The sequence below is a fragment of the Aotus nancymaae genome, unplaced genomic scaffold (genome assembly GCF_030222135.1).
Source record: "Aotus nancymaae isolate 86718 unplaced genomic scaffold, 86718_ANA_hifiasm-v0.15.2.pri h1tg000076l, whole genome shotgun sequence".
Classification (NCBI taxonomy): Eukaryota; Metazoa; Chordata; class Mammalia; order Primates; family Aotidae; genus Aotus; species Aotus nancymaae.
In genome coordinates this window covers 17,440,239-17,462,652 of record NW_026988491.1, presented here as the reverse complement: position 1 = coordinate 17,462,652, position 22,414 = coordinate 17,440,239, and the positions used below count along the sequence as shown (strand labels likewise).

Genomic DNA, 22,414 nt, shown 5'->3' with positions numbered 1-22,414 from the left:
TTTCCCACTCCTGACTGTAAGGCACCCTGTGGCTGTTAGCCACAGTCAGGGTGAGCTGCTTTGTAGGGCTTGGAGTCGATGTAGTTTGGAAACCCTAGAAGAAGAGACTACAGAAGCAGAGAAGGTCCAAGGCCCAGCAGGAGGGAGAGACCCTGAAGACCTTATCATGCTTTACCTCCTCTGTTCCTCCCAACAGCCCAGCTCTTGGTAGGTGCTGTTGTCCATTTCACAGATGAGAACACTGAGGAGGAAGTAATGACCCTAGAGGTAGGAAGAACAGTGAGAGTGCCCAACAGGTAGCAACGACAGAGCTGGGGGAAGGGATGGCCGGGGGAGGAGATGGTCCGGTGAGGGGAGCCCCCCCTCCCCGCCCCCGGCCCCTGCCCCTCCCCTGATCTCTAAGAGGATCAGAACACACGTAAACAAGCTTTGTTGTGATCAGGACAATGGTTACTTTGTTATTCCAGGAGTGCTCTTCTTCTCCCACCCCCAATATGCCGCAGGGCGCAGTTAGGCACTACCCATCCCCGCAGGGCAGGCTACCGCCCCCCACCCCGCCCGGAACCTTTCTGATTTCTCTCTCCTGGGGTGGATCTCTGGGGTCCGTCTCAGCAGGTCTGCCCGTGGGCCCCCTGCCCCCAATTCTCTCCCGGTCCCGCCCCGCTCTTGCTGTCCAGGACCCCGCGACCGACCGAAGGGGGAAGGCAGTGGGTGTGTGGTGGGTGCAGCTGGAAGACTGCGGGGGGCAGGGAGTGGAGGGGCAGCCCCCCGGGGCGGGGAGTGGAGGGGCAGCCCCCTGGCTTCGAGTCTGGAGCACTGGCTGCTGCTGCTAACCCAAGTGTGAACGTCGGTTTTCGTATTCGTGAAAGAGGCTTAAAAACACCTAAATCCCTTGGCCCCGCGCGGTGGCTCACGCCTGTAATCCCAGCATTTGGGAGGCTGAGGCAGGCTGATCACCAGGTCAGGAGATTGAGACTATCCTGGCTAACGTGGTGAAACCCCATCGCTACTAAAACACAAAAAATTAGCCAGGTGTGGTGGCGCGCGCCTGCAGTCCCAGCTACTCCGGAGGTTGAGGCAAGGGAATCGCTTGAACCCGGGAGGCAGAGGTCGCGCCATTGCTCTCCAGAGTGGGTGACTGAGTGAGAGTCCGTCTCAAAGCAAAACAAAACCAAACACCAAAGTCCCAGAGCTGCCTAAGGAGCACACGTTTTCAAGCGTTGGGTTCACGCGGTCATTCAGCAAGTCATTTCGTCCTCTTGGAGCCTCGGTTCCTATGGGGATAAAATGATCGTGAAAAACAGCACCGAGCCCTTAGGAGTACTTTGAGCTCGAAGGGAAGCCATCCGTGTAAAGGGCTTGGATTATGTACCCAGATTCTGGCAATGGATAGATCCCGAGTATTCATGGAAACCCCTGAGTGCGCGCCCGTTTCGGGCGCAGGGAAAACAGCTACGCACGAGACAAAACAAGTTTGCAGAACAGCAGGGGGCAGAGAGGCCGTAAACAAGCCAACGGGCCGGACTTGTAGCGGTTCTGTTGCCAATGCCATTCAGACCCCAGTCCAGGATTCCGCGCTCGGGGTGCGAGAGGCAGCTCCCGGGGCGGGGCGGCACGGGGCGGGGCGGGACCCGGGCGGGGCGGGGTGCCCGGGCCTATTAGGTCCCGCGCGGGTCCCCGGGCCGCAGACACGACGCCTCCCGGCTGGGTCGCAGACGGTGCCACCATCACCGCCGCCGCCAGGTGAGTGCCCCCGACCCTGCTGCCGCCCCTCATCCCCGGCTCTAGCCCCGCGATTAGCGCCTAGGCCGCGGCCCCGGGTGCCGAGCGGCTGAAACTTCGGGGACCCATGCCAGGTCTTTCCGCTCCTGCAAGTCGTGGGCGAGTCCCTTGCGGGGCGACGTCCCGGGACTCCGGCTCCGACGCCTCCCGGCGATGGTGCCAGGCGCGGCCCTCAGTCTCCGCGTCTGTGCAATGGGTGGTCCTTCTGCGTCTCGCCCCGAAGGCCGGACGCCCCATCGGCCCCCTCACCGTCCTCGATCGCGGCGTTCGGGGACCGGGCTCCGACCTCTGTAGTCGTGCGGACCCGGCCAGAGCGCAGAGCGGCACCGCCAGCCCACGGTCGCGGTCGCACAGCCCTAGTGCCCTTAAAAGAGGGAAGATGGCGTCGGGCACCTGTCCCCGCCGGGACCGGGCTCCCCGGGGCACTGTGCACCTGAGGACGGGCCGAGGAAAGGCTTCGTAACGGGAGGCCCAGAAAGTCCGGAACAGGAACGTGCAGGCGGAGCGGCGCGCAGCCGCTCGCCCGCACCTGCGCCACGCGCCCTGCGCAGGTGCGCCCCGGGCGGGGCGGAGCCCGGCTGGGGCGTGGGACCTTGTTGGTAAACTGGAGGTGCGCCCCTGCGGGTGACCCGAGAGGGGTTCCTCCGCCTGCGGGGCGCGGTCATGACAAGGATTAGGGGTTCGGAGCTGGTTGTTGTCTGGGCTCTGGCCTAAATGCCATCACTTTCAAGCCGTTAACTGTTCTCAGTTTTGCTACAACGAGCCACTCAAGGGGCAGGACGTTGTTGCTGCTGCCTCTGCTCTTAATGTTGTAACATTTTTGTTGCTGTTTTTTTTTTTTTTTTTTTTTTTTTTTTTGAGGCGGAGTTTCGCTCTTGTTACCCAGGCTGGAGTGCAATGGCGCGATCTCAGCTCACCGCAACCTCCGCCTCCTGGGTTCAGGCAATTCTCCTGCCTCAGCCTCCTGAGTAGCTGGGATTACAGGCACGCACCACCATGCCCAGCTAATTTTTTGTATTAGCAGAGACGGGGTTTCACCATGTTGACCAGGATGGTCTCGATCTCTTGACCTTGTGATCCACCCGCCTCGGCCTCCCAAAGTGCTGGGATTACAGGCTTGAGCCACCGTGCCCGGCTTTGTTGCTGTTTTAATGCGGTGTTTACTATGGCCAGGGAGGGTTGGTGTCAGCCTCATCTTCCCACATTAGGGTGGGCAATGGCTTCAGGAAGGTCTTAACTTCTGTCTTCCCCTGGGAGCAGGAGGCCTCATTTTCCAGGTGGAGAAACACTTCAGTCCCAAGAGGCACAGAAATGCCAGAGTTCCAGCTAGAAGCCAAGGGCCCTTTATGGGAAGCCAAGCCAAAACCTTTTTCCACTGTCCGACAACCCTGTGGCCTCGGAAGGGTTACTCCATCTCTCCAAAACTCAGTTTGTTCTGTCCATTCTGCAGAAAGGTCTCCCTGAGGTTTCTGGCTAGGGGTGAAGAAAGCCCCAATCAAGTTAGTGGCCTCCCTGGGGTTACCTCGATTTCTACTTAGGGGATACCATTGGAATAAATTCTCAGGAAGTGGCACTGTTTGGGTGTTTAAATACTCCTGCTGGGTGGGCGCGGTGGCTCACGCCTGTAATCTCATCACTTTGGGAGGCCGAGGCAAGTGGATCACCTGAGGTTAGGAGTTCTAGACCAGCCTGGCTAACATGGTGAGACCCCGTTTCTATTAAAAATACAAAAAACTATCGGGTGTTGTGTCCAGCCTTCACACCTGGACATTTTTTGTTATCTTAAGGACATTAAGACAGATTCTGACACATTTGACTCAAGCCTGTAATCCTAGCACTTTGGGAGGCTGAGGCTGGAGGATTGCTTGAGCTCAGGAGTTTGAGACCAGACTGGTGAAGCCATGTGTCTACTAGAAATACAAAAAATTAGCTGGGCACGGTGGCATGTACCTCTGGTCCCAGCTACCCAGGAGGCTGAGTTTGGAGGATTATCTGAGCTTCGGGTTGAGGCTGCAGTGAGCCATGATCACGCCAGTTTAAGACCCTGTCTCAAAAAATGGAGCATCAGATTGGGTGCGGTGGCTCAGGTCTGTAATCCTAGCACTTTGGGAGGCCAAGGGAGATGGATCACCTGAGGTCAGGAGTTCCTAGCCTGGCCAACATGGCAAAACCCAATCTCTATAAAAATTACAAAATTTAGCCAGGTGTGGTGGTGGTGTGTGCCTGTAATCCCAGCTACTTGGGAGGCTGAGGCAGGAGAACTGCTTGAACCTGGGAGGTTGCAACTTAGATCACATCACTGCATTCAAGCCTGGGCAACAGAGCAAGATTTCATCTCAAAATAAAAGAGCATCAAATGGTAGATCCCTGGTGTCTGTTACAGCTTGGGTACTCTATGGCTAGATAGAGGGGCTGCATAAATTAAAATTAAAATGACATCTGGGGCTGGGTGGGGTGGCTTACGCCTATAGTCCCAGCACTTTGGGAGGATCACTTGAGGTCAGGAGTTTGAGATTAGCCTGGCCAACATGGTGAAACCCTGTCTCTATCAAAAAAAAAAGATTAGTTGAGCCTGGTGGCGTGCATGCCTGCAGTCCCGGTTCCTGGGATTATAGGCCTGAGTCTCCACACCCTGCCCTTTAAAATTGTGTTAAGATGTTAAGATAGTTTGAGATTCTTGCACATTTGATTCACGCCTATGATCCCAGCACTTTGTGAGGATTACTTGAACCCAAGAGGTGGAGATTACAGTGAGCAGAGATGGTGCCACTGCATTCCAGCCTGGGCTAACATGAGACTCCATCTAAAAAAAAAAGTGACAGCTGGAGTCATAGCTGCAAAGAAACCAGAGACTACTAATAACGGTGTACTTTTTTCCCCACTTCTGATCCCATCTCAAATAGACGGAAGGAGGTAATTGAGGAAGGGCTTGATTTGCCAGTGAGGCTTGAAACTGACACCGCTGCTGGTGGTATTTTCCCCTCTCCCTGGAAAGCATCCCGTTTTTAGTGAATCTATTAAATGTGTAGATAACGAATGGCTTTTTGCTTCCCTTGCTGCAGACTTAGTGGATCCCATGGGAGTTTGACTACGCTGTGCTCAGAACAGTTTCAGCAGTGTGGAGGAAGTCTTGGCATGAGTCTTACCGTTGGCGGTCACCAGGAAGCCAGCAGTGTATCTGAACAGGACATAGGTGGCCGCTGCCTTGCCTCTCTCTGTCCTGCCACTGGTTGGTTGAGGCCAGGCCCTGGGAGAAACATAGAATTTCAGCAAATCAGTCTGAGGCCCCAAGTTCCTTGTTGGCCCCGAGGCAGCCCGGAGAGGGGCGGGCACAGAGGGCAGCTGATTTTCCTAGTGTCAATATTAGGATATGACAATACAAAACACCGCTGGGCCTTGCCAGGCACTGCATAGTAAACCTGTTTTTCTGGGGGTGGGATAGAACTTGGCACCCAGTTACACAGACCGAGAAGCTGTGCAGCAAAGGGAGAAGCTTACTTGTTTGAGTGAGGGTCCCTGTCATTTTGGAAATTTAAGATCAAGCATTCTTCCCCCTCCCCACCCCGCACAGACAGTCTTGCTCTGTCGCCCAGGCTAGGGTACAGTGTCGTGATCTCGGCTCACTGCAACGTCCGCCACCTGGGTTCAGGTGATTCTCCTGCTTCAGCCTCTGAGTAGCAGGTGTGCGTCATCATGCCAGGCTAATTGTTTTTTTTTTTTTGAGATGGAGTCTCACTCTGTCAACCAGGCTGGAGTGTAGTGATCTCCACTCGCTGCAACCTCCACCTCCCGGGTTCAAGCGATTCTCCTGCCTCAGCCTTCTGAGTAGCTGGGACTACAGTCATGCGCCACCACGCCCGGCTAATTTTTGTATTTTTAGTAGAGATGATGTTTCTCCATGTTGGTCAGGCTGGTCTTGACTCCCAGCCTCAGGTGTTCCACCCGCTTCGGCCTCCCAAAGTGCCGGGATAACAGGTGTGAGCCTCTGTGCCCAGCTGAATTTTTGTATGTTTAATAGAGACAGGGTTTCGCCATGTAGGCAAGGCTGGTCTCTGCCTGCCTCAGCCTCTCAAAGTGCTGAGATTACAGGTGCGGCCAAGAGATGACATTGTGTCAGTAGCTTGTAGATTAGAGGCTCCCTCAATGTGAGGGCAAAGAGAGCTGCCTGATTCCAGGAAAAGCTGAAATTCCCTGGCGCATCATGAAGATAGATCTTGAGTTCGGAACAGGAGGTGGTTAGCATGGGTGTGCACCTTTGTAGAGCTCCAGACTCAGAATGAGAGCTGCCTCTACTGTATGCCCTGCATGCAGCACTTCACCTCCTTTTCAGGGCTACATCAGCCCCCATGGGGCTCTCCCTCCTGCCCTTTAACAAAAGGTGACACTGTCCAGTCCAGGGTCTCCCGGCCAGGAACAGCTTGCCATCCTGAGCCCAGCACCTGATTAACCCCTTCCCTCATCATCAGGATTTTACAGTGAACTCTCAGGACTTCCTCTGGCTGTCTGCCTCTCACCTGCTTTCACTGGGTCCCTGCTCTGTGCTGGGGCCACGCAGGTTCCCGGCTGGCTGGGGCCTACAGACAGGTAAACATTTAATGAGACCTTGATGGGCTGAGTGCCCAATCCAGGTATGTTTACCCAAGGTGCTGGACCAACACAAATGAGGAGCAGCTAATTCTGTCCCGGGGAGGGCAGGGAGGAAGTGACTAAGCCCCAAGGAAGAAGGAGTGAGTCCCCTGTGCCTGCCTGGGGGATGTTGGCAGCACAGCGGGGATGAAGGGGAGAGCTGGGGTGTGAAAGGGCTGGAGTGCAAGTTCATAGGGGAGACCCAAACACTGAAGCGGAGCCCAGGGGCAGTGCCTGCCTCTCAAGCCTCCGGGTTGGGGCTGGGGTGAGCAGTCTTCATATTCCTCAGCCTCAGCATTTCAGAACTTGTTTTATCTTTATTTATTTATTCGTTTATTTATTTATGAGATGGAGTCTCACTCTGTGTCCAGGCTGGAAAGCAGTGGCAGAATCTCTGCTCACTGCAACCTCCGCCTCCAGGGTTCAAGCAATTCTTCTGCCTCAGCCTCCCAAGTAGCTGGGATTACAGGTACACACCACCACACCCAGCTAATTTTTGTTTTAGTAGAGACAGGGTTTCACTATGTTGGCCAGGCTGGTCTGGAACTCCTGACCTCGTGAGCTGCCTACCTCGGCCTCTCCAAGTGCTGGGATTACAGGTGTGAGCCACTGTGCCCTGCCCATTTTTTATTTTTTAGTCAGTCTTGCTCTGTCACCCAGGTTGGAGTACAGTGGCGCGATCTGGCTCACTGCAACTTCTGCCTCTCGAGGTTCAAGTGACTCTCCTGCCTCAGCCCCCCAAGTAGCTGGGACTACAGGTGCCCATCATCACGCCCACCTAATTTTTGTATTTTTAGTAGAAACATTGTTTCACCATATTGGCCAGGCTGGTCTTGAACTCCTGACTTTAGGTAATCCATTTGCCTTGGCCTCCCAGAGTGCTGGGATTACAGGAGGGAGCCACTATGCCCAGCCCAGAACCTGTTTTAAACATGTACTTTTCAACAACTGTAGACGCAGGTGGTTGCTTGGCATTCTCTGCTTCCCTCATGGTGATAAAAAGGCACAGGCTTCCCCTTTTTGAGGTCATTTCAAAATCAGTCAAGAGAATTATTAGTCTGTTACACTTCCTCTACGGTTAGGATTATTTTTATAGGTGTTTAAACAGGAAAGGGCATAGAATAGAATCTCTCTCCCCTAATCTTTTGATACAGGGTCTTACTCTCATTGCTCAGGCTGGAGTGCAGTGGTGCAATCTTGGCTCACTGCAACCTTTGCCTCCTGGGTTCAACAAGTTCTCCTGCCTCAGCCTACCGAGTAGCTGGGATTACAGGCATGTACCACCTTGCCCAGCTAGTTTTTGTATTTTTAGTAGAGACGGGGTTTCACTGTGCTAGCCAGGATGGTCTCGATCTCCTGACCTCATGATCTGCCCGCCTCAGTCTCCCAAAGTGCTGGGATTACAGGCGTGAGTCACTGCGTCAGGGTTCTTACAACCTTACTGTATGGATGTCCCCCAACTTAGATTTGATTTGATTGAGGATTTTTCATTGTATGGTAGAGCAAAAGTGCAACACAATCAGTCGAAACCATACTTTGAATACCTACCTGCATGTCCATTCTGCTCTTCACTTTCAGAGGTGGAGATTGCAGTTTATTTTTAGGTAGGGGGTATCACCATATTGCTCGGGCTGGTCTTGAACTAGGCTTGTGCCGCCTGCCTGTCTCCTAAAGGGCTGTGATGACGGCGCAGCAGCACCTGCAGATCCGTGGCTTCATGTTTTGAGGGCTGCCAGGTCCCTGCAGGGGTGTATGGGATGCATCCTGAGAATCAAAGGTCATGTGCATATGTGACTTATGGATGCTGAATCTCCTCCAGAAAGGCAGCAGCTTGTGCATCCACTGTGGCATCCTGAGCTGTGAGCGGCCTCTGATGTCCTCTTCTGAGACTGTTGATTGAGTTAACCAGCTTTTATGGAGCCCCTGCGAGGTGGTGGAAAATGGACAATAGTGTATCGTTTCATCCTCTCAGCAGCCCTGGAGGCCTGGCTGTTTCTGTAAGGCTCAGAGGTTAGCAGATAGATCTGCCTCACACAGCAGGGGCCAAGCAGGGAGTGGAACTGAGGTCCAGCCTGGCTGCAAGGTCAGGGCATTTCCTGCTGGGTTGCACCTGAGTTGAGCCTGCTCCAAGGGCTTTGTGTCACCCCACCCTCATGGTCCAGGACCAGGCTGTGCCAATACAGAAGACTGGACCAGGTTTTTTTTTTTTTTTTTTGAGGCAGAGTTTTGTTCTCGTTGCCCAGGCTGGAGTGCAATGGCGTCATCTTGGCTCACTGTGCCCAGCCTCCACCTCCCCAGTTCAAGTGATTCTCCTGCCTCAGTCTGTCATGTAGCTGGGATTACAGGCATGCACCACCATGCCCAGCTAATTTTTTGTATTTTTAGTCGAGACAGAGTTTCTCCATGTTGGTCAGGCTGGTCTCAAACTCCTGACCAAAGGTGATCTACCTGCCTCCACCTCCCAAAGTGCTGGGATTACAGGCGGGAGCCACCGTCCCCAGCCTGGACTAGGGATTTCTAGCTGGGCCGACTCAGCTGACCGTCCCTGTGACCCCAGAGTGGCCCCTGGCCCTCTTGGTTTGCCTGCCTGTGAAACAGGAAGTGTCAGATCCCACTTGCTTAGACTGGACTGAGTGAGATCCTGAGAGTCTGAGGGTCCCTACCAGGAGCTCGACCCCACCCCCACGATCCTGCAGCCTCAGCCCTTGAACACCTGCTGAGGGCTGTGCAGGATGCATCTCTACCTGCTTGGGCTTTTGAATGACCTGGGAGGGGCCTGGGAGGTAGCTGGCATTTCCTCATCTCTCAGATGAGCCCTAGGCATGCTGTTGAGTGCAGAGCTGTTCACCAAATGCAGGCTGCTCTGTTCAGAACCTGCCCTCCTGCCCACTGTGAGCCCTGCAGGTGCCCTCAAGGCTGCGGGTGTGGCGCTTCTTCTGCACACGTTAGATTTGCATCCTAACCTCTTAGGGTAAAACAGGGCTTCCGACTGGCCGCTGGTGTTTCCACTGGTGAGTGTGTAGGAGGCCAAGTGTGGGCTGCAGCCTGGGTGGGGACACATGGTTAGGTGTGTCTTCCTTCACCAAAGAAGGGTTTTACCTACTCATTTGCAAGTTTGTTGGAAAAAAAAAAGATAATAAAACCAGTCCAGTTTCCTGGATCTGCAGCTGCAGTGACCTCATGGTGGGTCCACTGGGAATAGATTGCCTTCATGTCTTCAGTCAACAAACGTATGTCTGCTCTGTCAGGCCTTGGGCTGAGAAGCAGAAACTGTTAAGAGCAGCAGCTCCTCTCTCAGCGGTTTACTCTTGTGCTGGGTCATTTCATCCTCACAACGGTCTTGTGCAATAGGTGTTACTAGTAGAGCCATTTTTTTTTTTGAGACGGAGTTTCGCTCTTGTTACCCAGGCTGGAGTGCAATGGCGCGATCTCGGCTCACCGCAACCTCTGCCTCCTGGGTTCAGGCAATTCTCCTGCCTCAGCCTCCTGAGTAGCTGGGATTACAGGCACGTACTACCATGCCCAGCTAATTTTTTGTATTTTTAGTAGAGACGGGGTTTCACCTTGTTGACCAGGATGGTCTCGATCTCTCGACCTCGTGATCCACCCGCTTCGGCCTCCCAAAGTGCTGGGATTACAGGCATGAGCCACCACGCCCGGCTTAGTAGAGCCATTCTAATTTTTTTTCTCTGAGGCAGAGTTTTGCCCTATAGCACAGGCTGGAGTGCAGTGGTGCGATCTGGGCTCACTGCAGCCTCCACCTCCCAGGTTCAAGCAATTATCCTGCTTCAGTCTCCCAAGTAGCTGGGATTACAGGTGAGTGCCACCATGCCTGGCTGATTTTGTATTTTCAGTGGAGACGGGGTTTCACCATGTTGGCCAGGCTGGTCTCAAACTCCTGACCTCAGGTGATCCACCCGCCTCCACCTTCCAAAGTGCTTTGGGGGATGCTGGGACAGGGGATCAAGGCGAGGCTCAGTGCAGCTCACAGCTCAGCTCACAGTGAGCTGAGTTTCCACTGCGGCTCTCGCTTTGCGGGGTATGGAGGTAGTCTGGTTTCCACAGGAGCACAGAGCAGGAGAGAAGGGGTAGGGAATGCGGGACAAGCAAACGAGGGCTGGAGCTGCTTTCTTAGGGAAATGGCTATTTGCATAGACACCCACGGCAGCCAGCAGTTCTGGATGAAGTTCTTTTTAATGCCACCTTCACACACACACTGCTGGCAATCTATACAATGTAAAAACATCTCACCTGTGAAATTTTATTTTTTTTCCTTTTGAGTCAGAATCTAGCTGTGTCACCCCGGCTGGAATGTAGTTACACGATCAGAGCTCACTGTAGCCTCCGCCTCCCAGGTTCAAGCGATTCTCTTGCCTCAGCCTCCCAAGTAGCTGGGACTATGGGCGCGTACCACGACAGCTGGCTTTTAATTTTATTTTGAGACGGAGTTTTGCTCTTGTGCCCAGACTGGAGTGCAACGGCATGAGCTCACCACAACCTCCGCCTCCTGGGTTTAAGCGATTTTCCTGCCTCAGCCTTCTGAGTAGCTGGGATTAGAGGCAAGTACCATCACACCCGGCTAATTTTGTATTTTTTTTTCTCAACAGTCTTGCTCTGTCACCGAGACTGGAGTGCAGTGGCACTATCTCCGCTCACTGCAACCTCCTCCTCCTGCGTTCAAGTGATTCTCCTGCCCCAGCCTCCAGAGCAGCTGGGGTTACAGGCACGTGCCAACATGCCCAGCTAATTTTTTGTATTTTTAGTAGAGATGGGGTTTCACCATGTTGGCCAGGCTAATCTCGAACTCCTGACCTTGTGATCTGCCCACCTTGGCCTCCCAGGGTGCTGGGATTACAGGTATGAGCTACCGAGCCCGTCTTAATTTTCTATTTTTAGTAGAGACAGAGTTTCTCCATGTTGGTCAGGCTGGTCTTGAACTCCCGACCTCAGGTGATCCACCCGCCTCAGTCTCCCAAAGTGCTGGGATTACAGGCGTGACCATGCCCAGCCCATCCATTCCTTTTAATGCTGAAAGCAAGTTATGAGAACCCACTCGTGCCTAGGCCTGTGAGAGGGCTGCCCTGTGGGTCCTGCCTGCCATCAGTCCTCCCTGGCTTGGGGAATAGGGAGATTTGGAGCTCTGTCCCTTCTTGGCTCAATCATGAACTTCTCCAAGCCTCAGTGTCTTGTTTGAACAAACAAACAGTTCAGTGAGACAGTGGGAGAGCGGAGCGTTCTATCAGTAGGCATGGGGAATTAAAAATTCATAACACCCAGGGCATTATAGTAAGAAAATAATGAGTTGAAGCACAAAGGTGGTAATGGTTAGTGCCAGCTTCCTCCCAGTATGCCAGGCTCTGTTTAGACTAAGGAGTTCCTTGTTTCGTCTTCCCAATAGCCCAGGGAAGGGTACTCAGACCATCAAACCCATTTCACAGATGAAGAAACAGACACACTGCTGCTAACTGCCAGAGCTGGGCTTTCAACTAGGCCGTTAAGATTCTCATCCCACAGTCAGCATCATCATCATTTCCGAGATCTAAGGCTGTTTGGTACTCTGTGGGGTACATTATGGTGAATCAGGTCCCTTCTGCCATCATGATGAAACATTTATTGATCTGAGAATCTGCAGTGATCATACTTAGGAAGGCCTTTGGTGTCAAAGAACAGAAAACTCAGTGAATGGTGATGAGGACAGATTTGGGTTCATTTTTCTTAAACACAGCTGGAGGAGGTAGCTCAGGACACCCTCAGGCCTGGGCGCTCTCTGCCTCCCATCTCTGCTATTCCTGGCCACCTGCTGCAGCTCCATCTTTGGAGGAAGGAGAGCTGAGCTGCCCCAGCTATCTGTCTGCTCCCTGGCATCCAACCCCTGCCTCCAGCCTCTGAGCCCTCATTGACCAGAACTGGGTGACTTGGCTGTCACCAGCTGCAAGAGATGCTGGGAACCTGGGGGAGAGGAGAGCCATGGCTGCCTTAGATGGATGAGGATGCAGGGCCACCCTGAAGAAAAGGGGGGTTTGGGAGTTGAAGACGGATGTGTGATGCCCACACGAGTTTAGGAAAAACACTAGAAGAATTAGCGATGGTCTCTGGGAATAGGGATTGTGGTAACATCTTTCTCATTTTGCCAGACACCAAAGAACAGGTGTGGTCTTCTGCTAAGTGGTGCAGACCAGCCTGGCCAACATGGTGAAACTCCTTATCTACTAAAAATACAAAACATTAGCTGGGCATGGTGGCGCGCGTCTGTAGTCCGAGCTGCTTGGGAGGCTGAGGCAGAATAATTGCTTGAACCCAGGAGGCAGAGACTGCAGTGAGCCGAGATGGTGCCACTGCACTCCAGCCTGGCGACAGAGCAAGAATCCGTCTCAAAAAAGGAAGAAAGCAAGCAAGGGCCCTTCTGAATCAAGTCCCCAGATGCTGTGTGTCTTGCCTGGAGGCACACAGCCAGCATGTAGCAGGATTCATGCCTGTGGGAGCTGGGTTTGGGGGATGTTGATGGTGTTAGCGGATCAAGAGAGAGGGCAAGTAGGGCTATGCAATCCTGGGGGTCATCTTCTGAGTGAGCCCCAGATTGCTCAGTTCTGAGGGGTCCAGTTGTACTCTTTTTGCCCCAGAGGAGAAATGTCTGAAGTAAGACCCCTCTCCAGCGACATCTTGATGGAGACCCTCCTGTGTGAGCAGTTCGTGGATCCCCTGACCATGGAGGTTGTCGGTGGGAGTGACCCTGAAGAGGACCTGGACCCTGTGGAGGACCCTTTGGAATGCATGGAGAACAGGTAGGTCCCTGTGGCCTGCCTTGGGCCCCAGCTCTGCCCCATGCCTGGTATTGACTTCAGGGGTGGGCTGGATGAGCAGACCTTCTGAGAGGGAGGGAGTGTCTGCAGATGCCTCCCAGGCATGGCCCCCGAGGAACATGCCCCAGATGTGGGCATGGAGGCTTCTGCCCTGGGAGCAGCTTCACTTTGCTGCCCCCACCCCCACCCCGCACCCCTGACACCAGCTCAGATCCATGGACAGCCAGCATGTTCACAGTCCCAAGACGGACCTGCGGTCACTTCCCCACACCCCACCGCCCCAACACCAGCTCACAGACCCCTGGAGAGCCAGCATGTTCACAGTCCCAAGACGGACCTAGGGCCACTGGCTGTCCAAATGGCACAGTGCTGGGGCCTTGCTTGACAGGCCTTTAGCAACCTGCTGAGCACATCAAGGCCTCTCGAAGGTGGCTCTGTTGGCAGAAAGGGGACCAGATCCAGATCAAGAGAGGGTTCTTAGATCAAGCAAGAAAGAATTTGGGCCAGGCTCAGTGGCTCATACCTGTAATCCCAGCACTTTGGGAGGCCGAGGCAGACAGATCACCTGAGGTTGGGTTCAAGCAATTCTCCTGCCTCAGCCTCCTGAGTAGCTGGGATTACAGGCACACACCACACTCAGCTAATTTTTGTATTTTTAGTAGAGATGGGGTTTTATCATGTTTGCCAGGCTGGTCTCAATCCGCCTGCCTCAGCCTCCTGTGGGATGACAGGCGTGAGCCACTGCGACCGGCCATGTTTCAGTCTTTGTGTGGCAGCGGATGTGGTGAGGCGTAGGTGTGTGTGCCCCCGTTCTGAGAGGGGTGGTGCCAGCAGGGCTGGTTTCAGGATTGGGAACCAGGACACAGGTCTTATATAGCCTCACCTCCCACAAAGGAAGGTAAGCTGCAACCCATGTGGGAAGCCATCACAGCCATTGTAGGGGGGGCACAGCGCTCCCCAGACCTGCCCCAGGATTCTCCAGGGAAGCTCAGAGACCCCTGAGTTCTGCATGATTTGTCATCCCTGGGTGCTCAGGCGGGCTGCTTTGGGAGACTCACCTGTTCACTCGGTTGCCCCAGGCGCCAGTGCCCTCTCCCCCTCCCCGCCCAAGGTGGGGCTCAGCCTGTACCACAAGCCCTCTGCTCGCTATGCTAGTGGGTAGACGTGGGGCACAAGAGGGCCTAGGACAGGCACCCACTCACGCTGCTCCCTGCTGTCTCTGGCCAGCCCAGCAGGGATCATTTGAAATGGTTTGCATCTCTGGTGTCTGGGTCCCATGGATGGGACCTTGAGGGTGTCTCTGAGGCCAAGTGGGAACTGGAGGAGGGATGCAGGGAGCCCACTCGCCACCTGCCCCGAATCTGACACCATCTCTCACCCTCTGGGCCACTCTCAGCCGCACACAATCCATTGGCTGGGTGGGTCCAGGTGCGTTTGGCCTCCATGGCACAGCCACACCCCTGACTCCTGTGTGTGCTCCCCGCAGTGACGCACTGGTCCTGCAGCTGGCCTGCATCGCGGACCAGATGGATGTGAGCCTTAGGGCCCGGAGGCTGGCCCAGCTCTATGAGGTGGCCATGTACAGGTAACCGGCCTGTGCCCTGTTGGGGCCTCTACACCTGGGGAGAGACTCCGGGTGGTGGGTGGATGCCCTGAACGAAGCACAGGGCCCCAACGAAGTCCTGGCGGGGACGTGCCCCTGACACTCTGGGGCTGTACTGAAATCCTTTGCTGCTGCCTGCACTTTCCTTGGGAGCCCCCAGCTCCTGGCCCTGGCCCCTGCCACCTGGCCCTGGCATTCCTGGGCAATAGATAAAGCAGAGCCCAGGGCCCTTTTCCCTCTCACCTTCTTATCAAGCCCAGATGATCCATTTCCGCCACGGTCTTAAAAGGAGCTGCTACATGAGCTCGCATCCTAGACCCTGGGGGCCGGGGCTCTCAGCTAGTCTCGGGGGGTAGAACGCTGGGTAGTGACTTGCCAGGGCCCTGTAGAATGGGGGTTTATTTTCCATGTGGCCAGCTCCAGAAGACAGGGCCAGTGGGCTGGCGGGCAGCTGGGGGAGGAAGCAGGAAATCGGAATGAATTTGACCACAAACAGCCCATGCAGAGCGGCCTCTGTGGGTGGAGGCGCCCGGGGAAAGGGCCTAGGTGGCTGTGGGGTGGGAGGGCGCAGGCCCCCTGCTCCCTACATCTGTGATGATGTCATCTAAGTACAGGCTGTCGTTACCTGTTCCTGTGGTAACGGCTTTGCCCCCAATCCCCTTGATTGTCTGTAGCCCGGGTCTCGCTTTCATCCTCGACCGGACCGACATCGGGGATGTTCTTAGCGGTATCGTGGAAGTTTTCGCTAACTTCCAGGAGGACATAGTGAGGCTCTGGAGATCCCTGAGCTCCGGGTCCTGGGTAAGAGCCTTGAGATTTCTGTACCTGACTTGCGCTATGGCCAGAGAGGGCTGTCAGAGCCGCTCCTCAGGGCGCCGCAGTCCCCTCTGCTCCCTGTCATCTTCTGTGTCCCATTTCCACATCTGCCTGGCCCCACTGGCTTTTGGGTTTGAGATTCCTGGTTGTGAGTGCACAAACCAGTACAGGGTCCTGTTTCTCCCTCTGCCCCGAGAGCCTTCACCAACAGAGAGGACTCATCTCCTGGCCTGAGCAGGTGCCTCCCCGAGCAGCCTTCCTAGCCGCCTGGTCCCATGCTGCCCACTCCCCACCGCCCACCACCAGGGCAGCTGACCGCCCTCACCTGTGTCTACCAGGTGTCTTTGCCTGTGTCCCGCAGACTGGCAGCCCCAGGCCCCGCTGGCCTTTAGGGCGATATCCTCAGAGCCACTTTCCCCGTCTCCTGAACTCCTTCTCTGGACCCCCCCAGCTCCTTCCCAGTCCCCACCTCCCTGGGCTTCCCTTTGGCACTCCGCTGTCACCCCTGTTGGGCCTCATTGCTGGGGCCTGCTCCGAGCCCTGACTCTTCGGCTTTGCTCCCGCAGGTGTCCCGCAAACAGGCAGTGCTGCTGGCACTCCTGGCGCTGCTGCTGGCGATGTTCAGCGGGGGTCTGCACCTGCTGCTCAAGTGAGGCCCCCATGGCTCAGGGTGGGGCTGGCTCCACCCCTGCGACCACTGCCCTGGCACTGCCCTGGAGGTGGCGGCCTACTGGTGTTGTTGTTTTAACTGTTTTCTTATGATCCCTTTTTATATTTAAACTCTGACATAGTGCTGGAACACTGCTGAGGTTTTATACTCAGGTTTTTTTTTTTTCCTCCAGTTTTTTAAGAGATGAATTCCTATGGCTCGGAGCTTGTTACCGGTTAACTATGGCCTGTGCCCAGGAAGAGCCATTCACTCCTGTCCCTGCCCACAGGCAGGCAGCAGGGGGAGTGCTGGTCACACCCCTGTGTGATGCAATGCCCAGAATCCACTGGAATAGATTCTGAGGAGCCGGAGTGCGCAATAAAATGTTGGTTTCCAGCAGTCTCTGGTCCCCTCTAGGGGTTGGCAGCACCAGTGCGGGCTTCCTCTTGCCCCAGAGAGGGCGCACTGTGTTGGTGGGGAGGGCGGGGCCTGGTACTTCTAATCAGGCTCTTCTCAGCACCTGGGGACCACAAATGGTATCTTGGTTTGACCCGATGGTTTGCCTTCTCTCCTGTCCTGGTCTGTGGCCTGAAATCCACTGTTGGGGATTTTAGTTCCTCGTTAGGTGATGCCTGTCTCTCCCTGCACGTACTTCCTGCCAGAGGGATGCAGGCCTGGCTCCCTTACAGGGAGGGCATGGTGGGAAGGCTGGTGCAAGACAACGGGCACCAGGTGCAGGAGGGCAGCCCTGTACTTCGTGGGCTTGGTACCTGCCCTGGGCCTTGGCCTTGTGCCATTTCTGGACCCCACTAGGCCTCCCTCCCGGGACGTGGGCTCTGTCCGCCCTCCACCCTAAATGTCAAAGCTGGGCCGGGCCAGCCACCATCCTGCAGCCTCTAACCCTCCTGGACCCTCTGCAGCCTCATCTTCCCAGCCAGGCCCTTTCTGTTCCCTGCCTGTCCCCAGAGCTAGTCCAGGAGATGCAGCTGTTCCACACCCCCAGGCAGGCTGGGCAGACCCTGCATCCTGCTCCAGTGTCCTCCGGCCCTCCAGACCAAAGGGCAGCCTCGCTAGGCCTCCTTAGTTTTCTCTTTCTCTCCCCAAGGTCTGGCCCTTGGCAGCCTTTTTTTTTTGTTTTTTAAGACCACACTGCAGGTGGTCTTGGACATTCCACCCAGCCATGGACCCTTTTCCACCCCTGATTAGCCCACTGACCAAAGGCCACCAGAAACACATGCAGTGAAAACGGTGGGCTTAGGAGCTTCTGCAGACGAGCCGTGGGGCCGAGGTGTGGCCTAAGGGTGGCCTTGTTATATGCTGCCTGCACTCTGAGTGTGGGGTGTTCTCTCCCCACCTCTACATCTGCTGTTTCACCCAGGTCCCCTAGACCCACACTCAGGCTGTCCACCTCCCACCTGCCCCTGAGCCCACCCCACCATCTGGCAGTGCCTACTGGGTGAGCAGAGGTGCGAGAGGGTCTGCTCACCTCTACACCACCCTTTCCTCGCATCTGGGGTTCTCCTGACAAACTGAGGAGAGGCTGATCACTGGCCCATTTTATATTTTTGTAGAGATGGGATCTCACTATCCTGGTGAGGAAGGGCCCCACTGCCACGCAGGCCTAGAGAAACAGGCAAGGTTCTCCTAGGACGTGAGGCCCAGACATGTGGTGGCAGAGTCAGTTTTCACCAAGGGCTGGGCCAGTGTGCTGGGACCAAAGCCACCCATTGGCACTTCCTTAAAGGGCCAGGAACCTGCCAAGTTCCCACCAAGGAACAAGACGTAGGACTCTGCGTGGCTCACCCCAGGACTCTGGGCTCTGACTCCGACTCCCCTTGTCTGCCCATCCCTGCCCCTCTGTAGGGATTGTCCAAAGGAGCAGGGGTAGAGGAGCGGGGACTGCTGCCTGCCCTCACCTTTGGGTTACCTATGGGGCAGCCCCCGCACTACAGGTGATACTGACAGCTTTCCAGAGTCTTTGTTAAGGCAGCACCATACGCTCTTTACTGTCTCTTCCCCCTTCCTGGTCTTAGATCTGCTAGTGCCACCCCAGGACACGAGGACAAGGGCAGTGCCCAGAGAGCAAGCGGTAAGGCCTGCTGTTCCCGACTCCTCGGAAAGCAGACCCCCTCCCTCAGAGCTGAACATGACCCTACAATGCCATCCTGCCCGCAGCATTGCCAGAGAACCTGGACGTGGAGAGTCTGGGTCTCCTCAGGCTGCCACTGCTTGAAGCTCTCAGGGAAAGGGCTTCAAACAGGCTTAGTACTTAAAAGAAGCATTTCTTTGTGCAATAAAGATTTGAGACATAGTTCTTTCCAAAGAACTATCACGCTTCAAGGGACATGCATGCAGGCTACAGTGGGAATCAGTGTGTCTGCTTTTGTTGGTGTTTTAACCCAGGGCTTCATGGAGACGTGCAGGGTGTTTGGGGGTCAGAGGGTCACAATGCCTGGAAATGCTGCTGGCGTGTAATGGCCCAGCACCAGGACAGCTGGCCAACAATGGATAGTCCCATAGAACGAAACAGGGTTCTGCCCAAAGGCCGGCAGGGCGCTTCGGAGAAATGCCACAGAACTAACAGTGAGAAACCCTACAACTTTTGAGACAAGAGTCTTGCTCTGTTGCCCAGGCTAGAGTGCAGAGGCATGATCTTGGCTCACTGCAACCTCTGCTTCCTGGGTTCATGCAATTCCCCTGCCTCAGCCTCCCGAGTAGCTGGGACTACAGGTGCCTGCCACCGTGCCTGATTGATTTCTGTATATTTAGAAGAAACGGGGTTTCATCATATTGGCCAGGCTGGTCTCAAACTCCTGACCTTGTGATCCACCTGCCTTGTCCTCCCAAAGCGCTGGGATTACAGGCGTGAGCCACCGTGCCCGGCCACAAATGGTAACATTTAAGAGTTGATTCGCAATGTTTTCCCACTATCTGAATAATGAACCACCACCCAAGCAGCTTGGAATGTCTCATATTTGATATTCATGCAGGAGCTGCTCCGTCCAAGGACGGGACATGGAGCCGGGGGTCAGGTCCGAGGCAGCTATGTGCTGTGCTCCCTCCGGCACCCTGCAGACCTGCAGTAACCACAGTCCTATGGTCCCACCCCTAGGACCAGAGCCTCAGCTGCCCTTCCTTCCTGGCACTCCCCACACCCTGCACCTCACTCAAGTACGCTTCTACCACAACAGCCCACTCACTGGCACACAGCAGGCACTCAATATGTATGTCTTGGGTATGTCAACAAATGTAGGACTCTGTCTTCCAGCTGTCAAGTGAGGGGGTGAACAAAACTGCCAAGGCCAATTGGGTTCTAAAACCTTTTAGATTTGTGACAAAGGAGCCCTGGGGGGTGGTGAAGGGGCTCCCCTGGCACTGGCCAGACATGAGTCCCCACCAGCATGTTCCCAGTACCTGCAAGGCAGGGCAGGGGCTGGCATGAGGCTGCAGCACCCTACCCTCCCCATCCCGCTGAGTTGGCACACCCACCTATGGTGCAGAGCTGGCAGCCCTGTGGCGTCCTTCCTAATATCCAAAGATTTTTTCCAAGGGGGAGAAATGGACTGGGTCATGTAAAGAAATACTCACTTAGGGCTTTTTATGTGGCCTTCAAAGCACGTTGCAAACAATCCCTTTCACTCAGAAGAGGAGCTGTCAGGAAGGGAGGGTGTGGTGGGTGCGGCTCATAGCCTCTTCTCAGGAGGGCACAGGGGTTCATCCATTTGAGCCCCCCATGGTCATCTTGGGGACTCCTCGGGGTCCGGGTCCACGTGTTCGAGGGTCTGCAGCACGTCCACGGGGCTGTAGGACTTCCAGGCCTGCAAGTTACAGCTCTTCAGGATGGCTCCCAGCTGCTGCCCGGGGCCTACTTCGAAAGTTTTGGGGAACTCGCTGCCCTTTTTCCTTTCGTATATGGCATGCATCGTCTGCTCCCACTTCACTGGAGAGACCACCTGCTGGGCCAGCAGCTTCTGGATGTGCGTGGGATGCGTGTATCTGTGCCCGTGGACGTTGGAGTAGACGGAAACCAGAGGCTTCTTAACGTCGATTGCCTTTAAAACTTGCGTCAGGGGCTCCACGGCTCGCTCCATCAGGCGGGTGTGGAAGGCACCACTCACCGGCAGCATCCTGGTGCGTCTGAAATGATACTTAGAGGAATTCTTCCGGAGAAACTGCAGCGCCTGGGGAAAGAAGGAGGTTTCAGCTGCACAAATCTTAGGGAAGAAACACAGTGGCAGAAGTCACCACTGGCACTCTCCTGGCTCTGTGTATCTAACACACTTATCCCTCACAGCTGTACTTGGATTTAATCCTGCAAACCCTGAGCAGGGACCTTAACCCACTTTTAGTTCCCGTTAAAATTACTTGTACAGCCAGTGTCCCAGAAATCCGCCTTTGGGGATCTGACCATTCACATGGCCAAACTGGGAAGGTGACCACAGAGAGACCCACAGCTGTTAAACATGGAAATGTGACCTGTCTGTCCCAGCACTGTCCCCAGGCACTTCACTTAACACCCTTGAATCTCTTCTGTCCCATCCCTAAAATAAAGCACAGTTCCATCTACTTCACAACGTTGCCGGGAAGAGCAAACACCATAAGGCATGTGACAGTGTCTGATAAAGGAAGAGCACTAAGAAGTGTTAGCACTCAGTGAGAGTTCTACCACACCTTTCAGAATTTTTGACAAGACTGTTTGCTTTTTATTCCTTAATCTTCAAAATAAAAATTCAGAAGGTAAATTCAAGCCCCCATTTCATAATGCAGGGTCTGGCTTGTCACCTTCATCTGGGGTTTCTCTACAGAAGGAAAGAGCTCTCTTGTTGACGTCAAAAACCTTCTGATGGGCATCTGAGCTCAGAAGGGGCCTCGGGCTAGCCAGTAGCTGCAAACCCTTGCAGCAGTTAGCAAACAACTGAATTTGCAAAGGTCTTTAAAACAGAAGATGCTCTTTTAATTTCTACATTTTTCTTTTCTTTTTTTTTTTTTGAGAGCGAGCTCTGTCACCCAGGCTGGAGTGCAAAGGTGTGATCTTGGCTCACTGCAACCTCTGCCTCCCAGGTTCAAGCAATTCTCCTGTCTCAGTCTCCCCAGTAGCTGGGACTATAAGTGTGCAGCACCACTCCCGGCTAAGTTTTAGTAGAGATGGGGTTTCACCATGTTGACAGGCTGATCTTGAACTCCTGGCCTCAAGTGATCCACCCACTTTAGTCTGTCTGTTCCCTAGAAGCTGCCCCCATAGCTTGAGTCCTGGGCTAAAAACGCTCAGCAGAACCCTGCCTGGTGAGCACAGACTAGGAATGGGACCTGCACTTCTGTGCTGTGACCTCTGAGGTGTGGGCTGCTTGTCACTGCAGCAAAACAAAACCTGGCTCCTGTTGACTGGCCCGTGCTTCCCTTCCACCATCACCCTCAATGCAGCTCCATCCCACTGAGGGCTGCACCACAGGAGCTGGGAGCCTTTGGTCTGGGCCTTCTGGACTCTGCAGACCAAGCCCTTCCCTCCACACCCAGACTGTCTGAGTGACTGGCAGGTATGCAGATGGCTACTCCGTGGCACTTCTTGGGGCTCTCCATATAAGGTCTCTGGACTCTGGCTCAATAGTGAGCCCTCTCAAGTCCCAGGTTAGGGCCACAGGGGTCAAGGTCACCACTGCAGGGGCCAGCAGTCTCCAGTGCAGTGGCTGGTCCTTGGCCCAGGCACAGTGGGTCACGACTACAATCCCACGGTAAAACCCCATCTCTACTAAAAATACAAAAAATTAGCTGGGCGTGGTGGTGCACGTCTGTAGTTCCAGCTACTTGAGAGGCTGAGGCAGGAGAATCACTTGAACCCAGGAGGTGAAGGTTAGTGAGCCGAAATCGTGCCGCTGCACTCCAGCCTGGAAGACAACGTAAGACCGTCTCAAAAAAAAAAAAAAAAGGACCAAAAGGACAAGCTTAGCAGTTGTCACCCAGACTGAGTGCACCTGTGCGGGAACCTGTTGGGGAGACTCCTGCCCTGACTGCGAGGTCCTTCCTGAGCTTCCTTCCAAGGGCTTCCTTCCAAGACTGCTAAAGGGAATGCGTAACCAGCTCCAAGACTGAGCTGGTGCCACCGTACCTGACCTGCCCACCATCTCAGAACAGTCCCAAGAG

At 54.7% G+C, this 22,414-nt stretch overlaps 2 protein-coding genes across 6 annotated transcripts in view; one reads left to right on the top strand and one right to left on the bottom strand.

Annotated features, from left to right (window-relative positions):
• Positions 1–860: 860 nt before the first annotated feature.
• The window catches only part of LOC135271270 (malonyl-CoA-acyl carrier protein transacylase, mitochondrial), a 29,510-nt gene continuing 7,956 nt past the window's right edge, over positions 861–22,414 (bottom strand). The window contains exons 4-7 of one of the 4 annotated variants that reach the window (XR_010339392.1): positions 19,865–20,457; positions 7,957–8,331; positions 4,929–5,029; positions 861–1,274 (exon numbers count right to left, since the gene is read on the bottom strand). Coding sequence is in view for 1 of the 4 variants with exons in the window: in XM_064368157.1 (XP_064224227.1) it covers positions 20,014–20,457 (444 nt within the window). In the remaining 3 variants the exon portion in view is untranslated. Of the gene's footprint in view, positions 1,275–4,928; positions 5,030–7,956; positions 8,332–10,583; positions 20,458–22,414 lie in introns of those variants that run through there. The other 3 variants (XR_010339393.1, XR_010339394.1, XM_064368157.1) reach the window with 3 other exon arrangements.
• On the top strand, positions 1,698–16,668 carry LOC105734192 (bcl-2-interacting killer). 2 transcript variants are annotated; one of them, XM_064368159.1, is made up of 5 exons: positions 1,698–1,743; positions 13,029–13,190; positions 14,695–14,793; positions 15,486–15,612; positions 16,194–16,562. In XM_064368159.1, the coding sequence occupies exons 2-5, from the start codon at positions 13,036–13,038 to the stop codon at positions 16,278–16,280; spliced, it is 468 nt and encodes a 155-aa protein (XP_064224229.1). In that variant the 5' UTR covers positions 1,698–1,743; positions 13,029–13,035; the 3' UTR covers positions 16,281–16,562. The 2 variants fall into 2 exon arrangements, with proteins under 2 accessions (XP_064224229.1, XP_064224228.1); XM_064368158.1 differs by lacking the exon at positions 1,698–1,743 and having other exon boundaries at positions 12,989–13,190; positions 16,194–16,276; positions 16,470–16,668.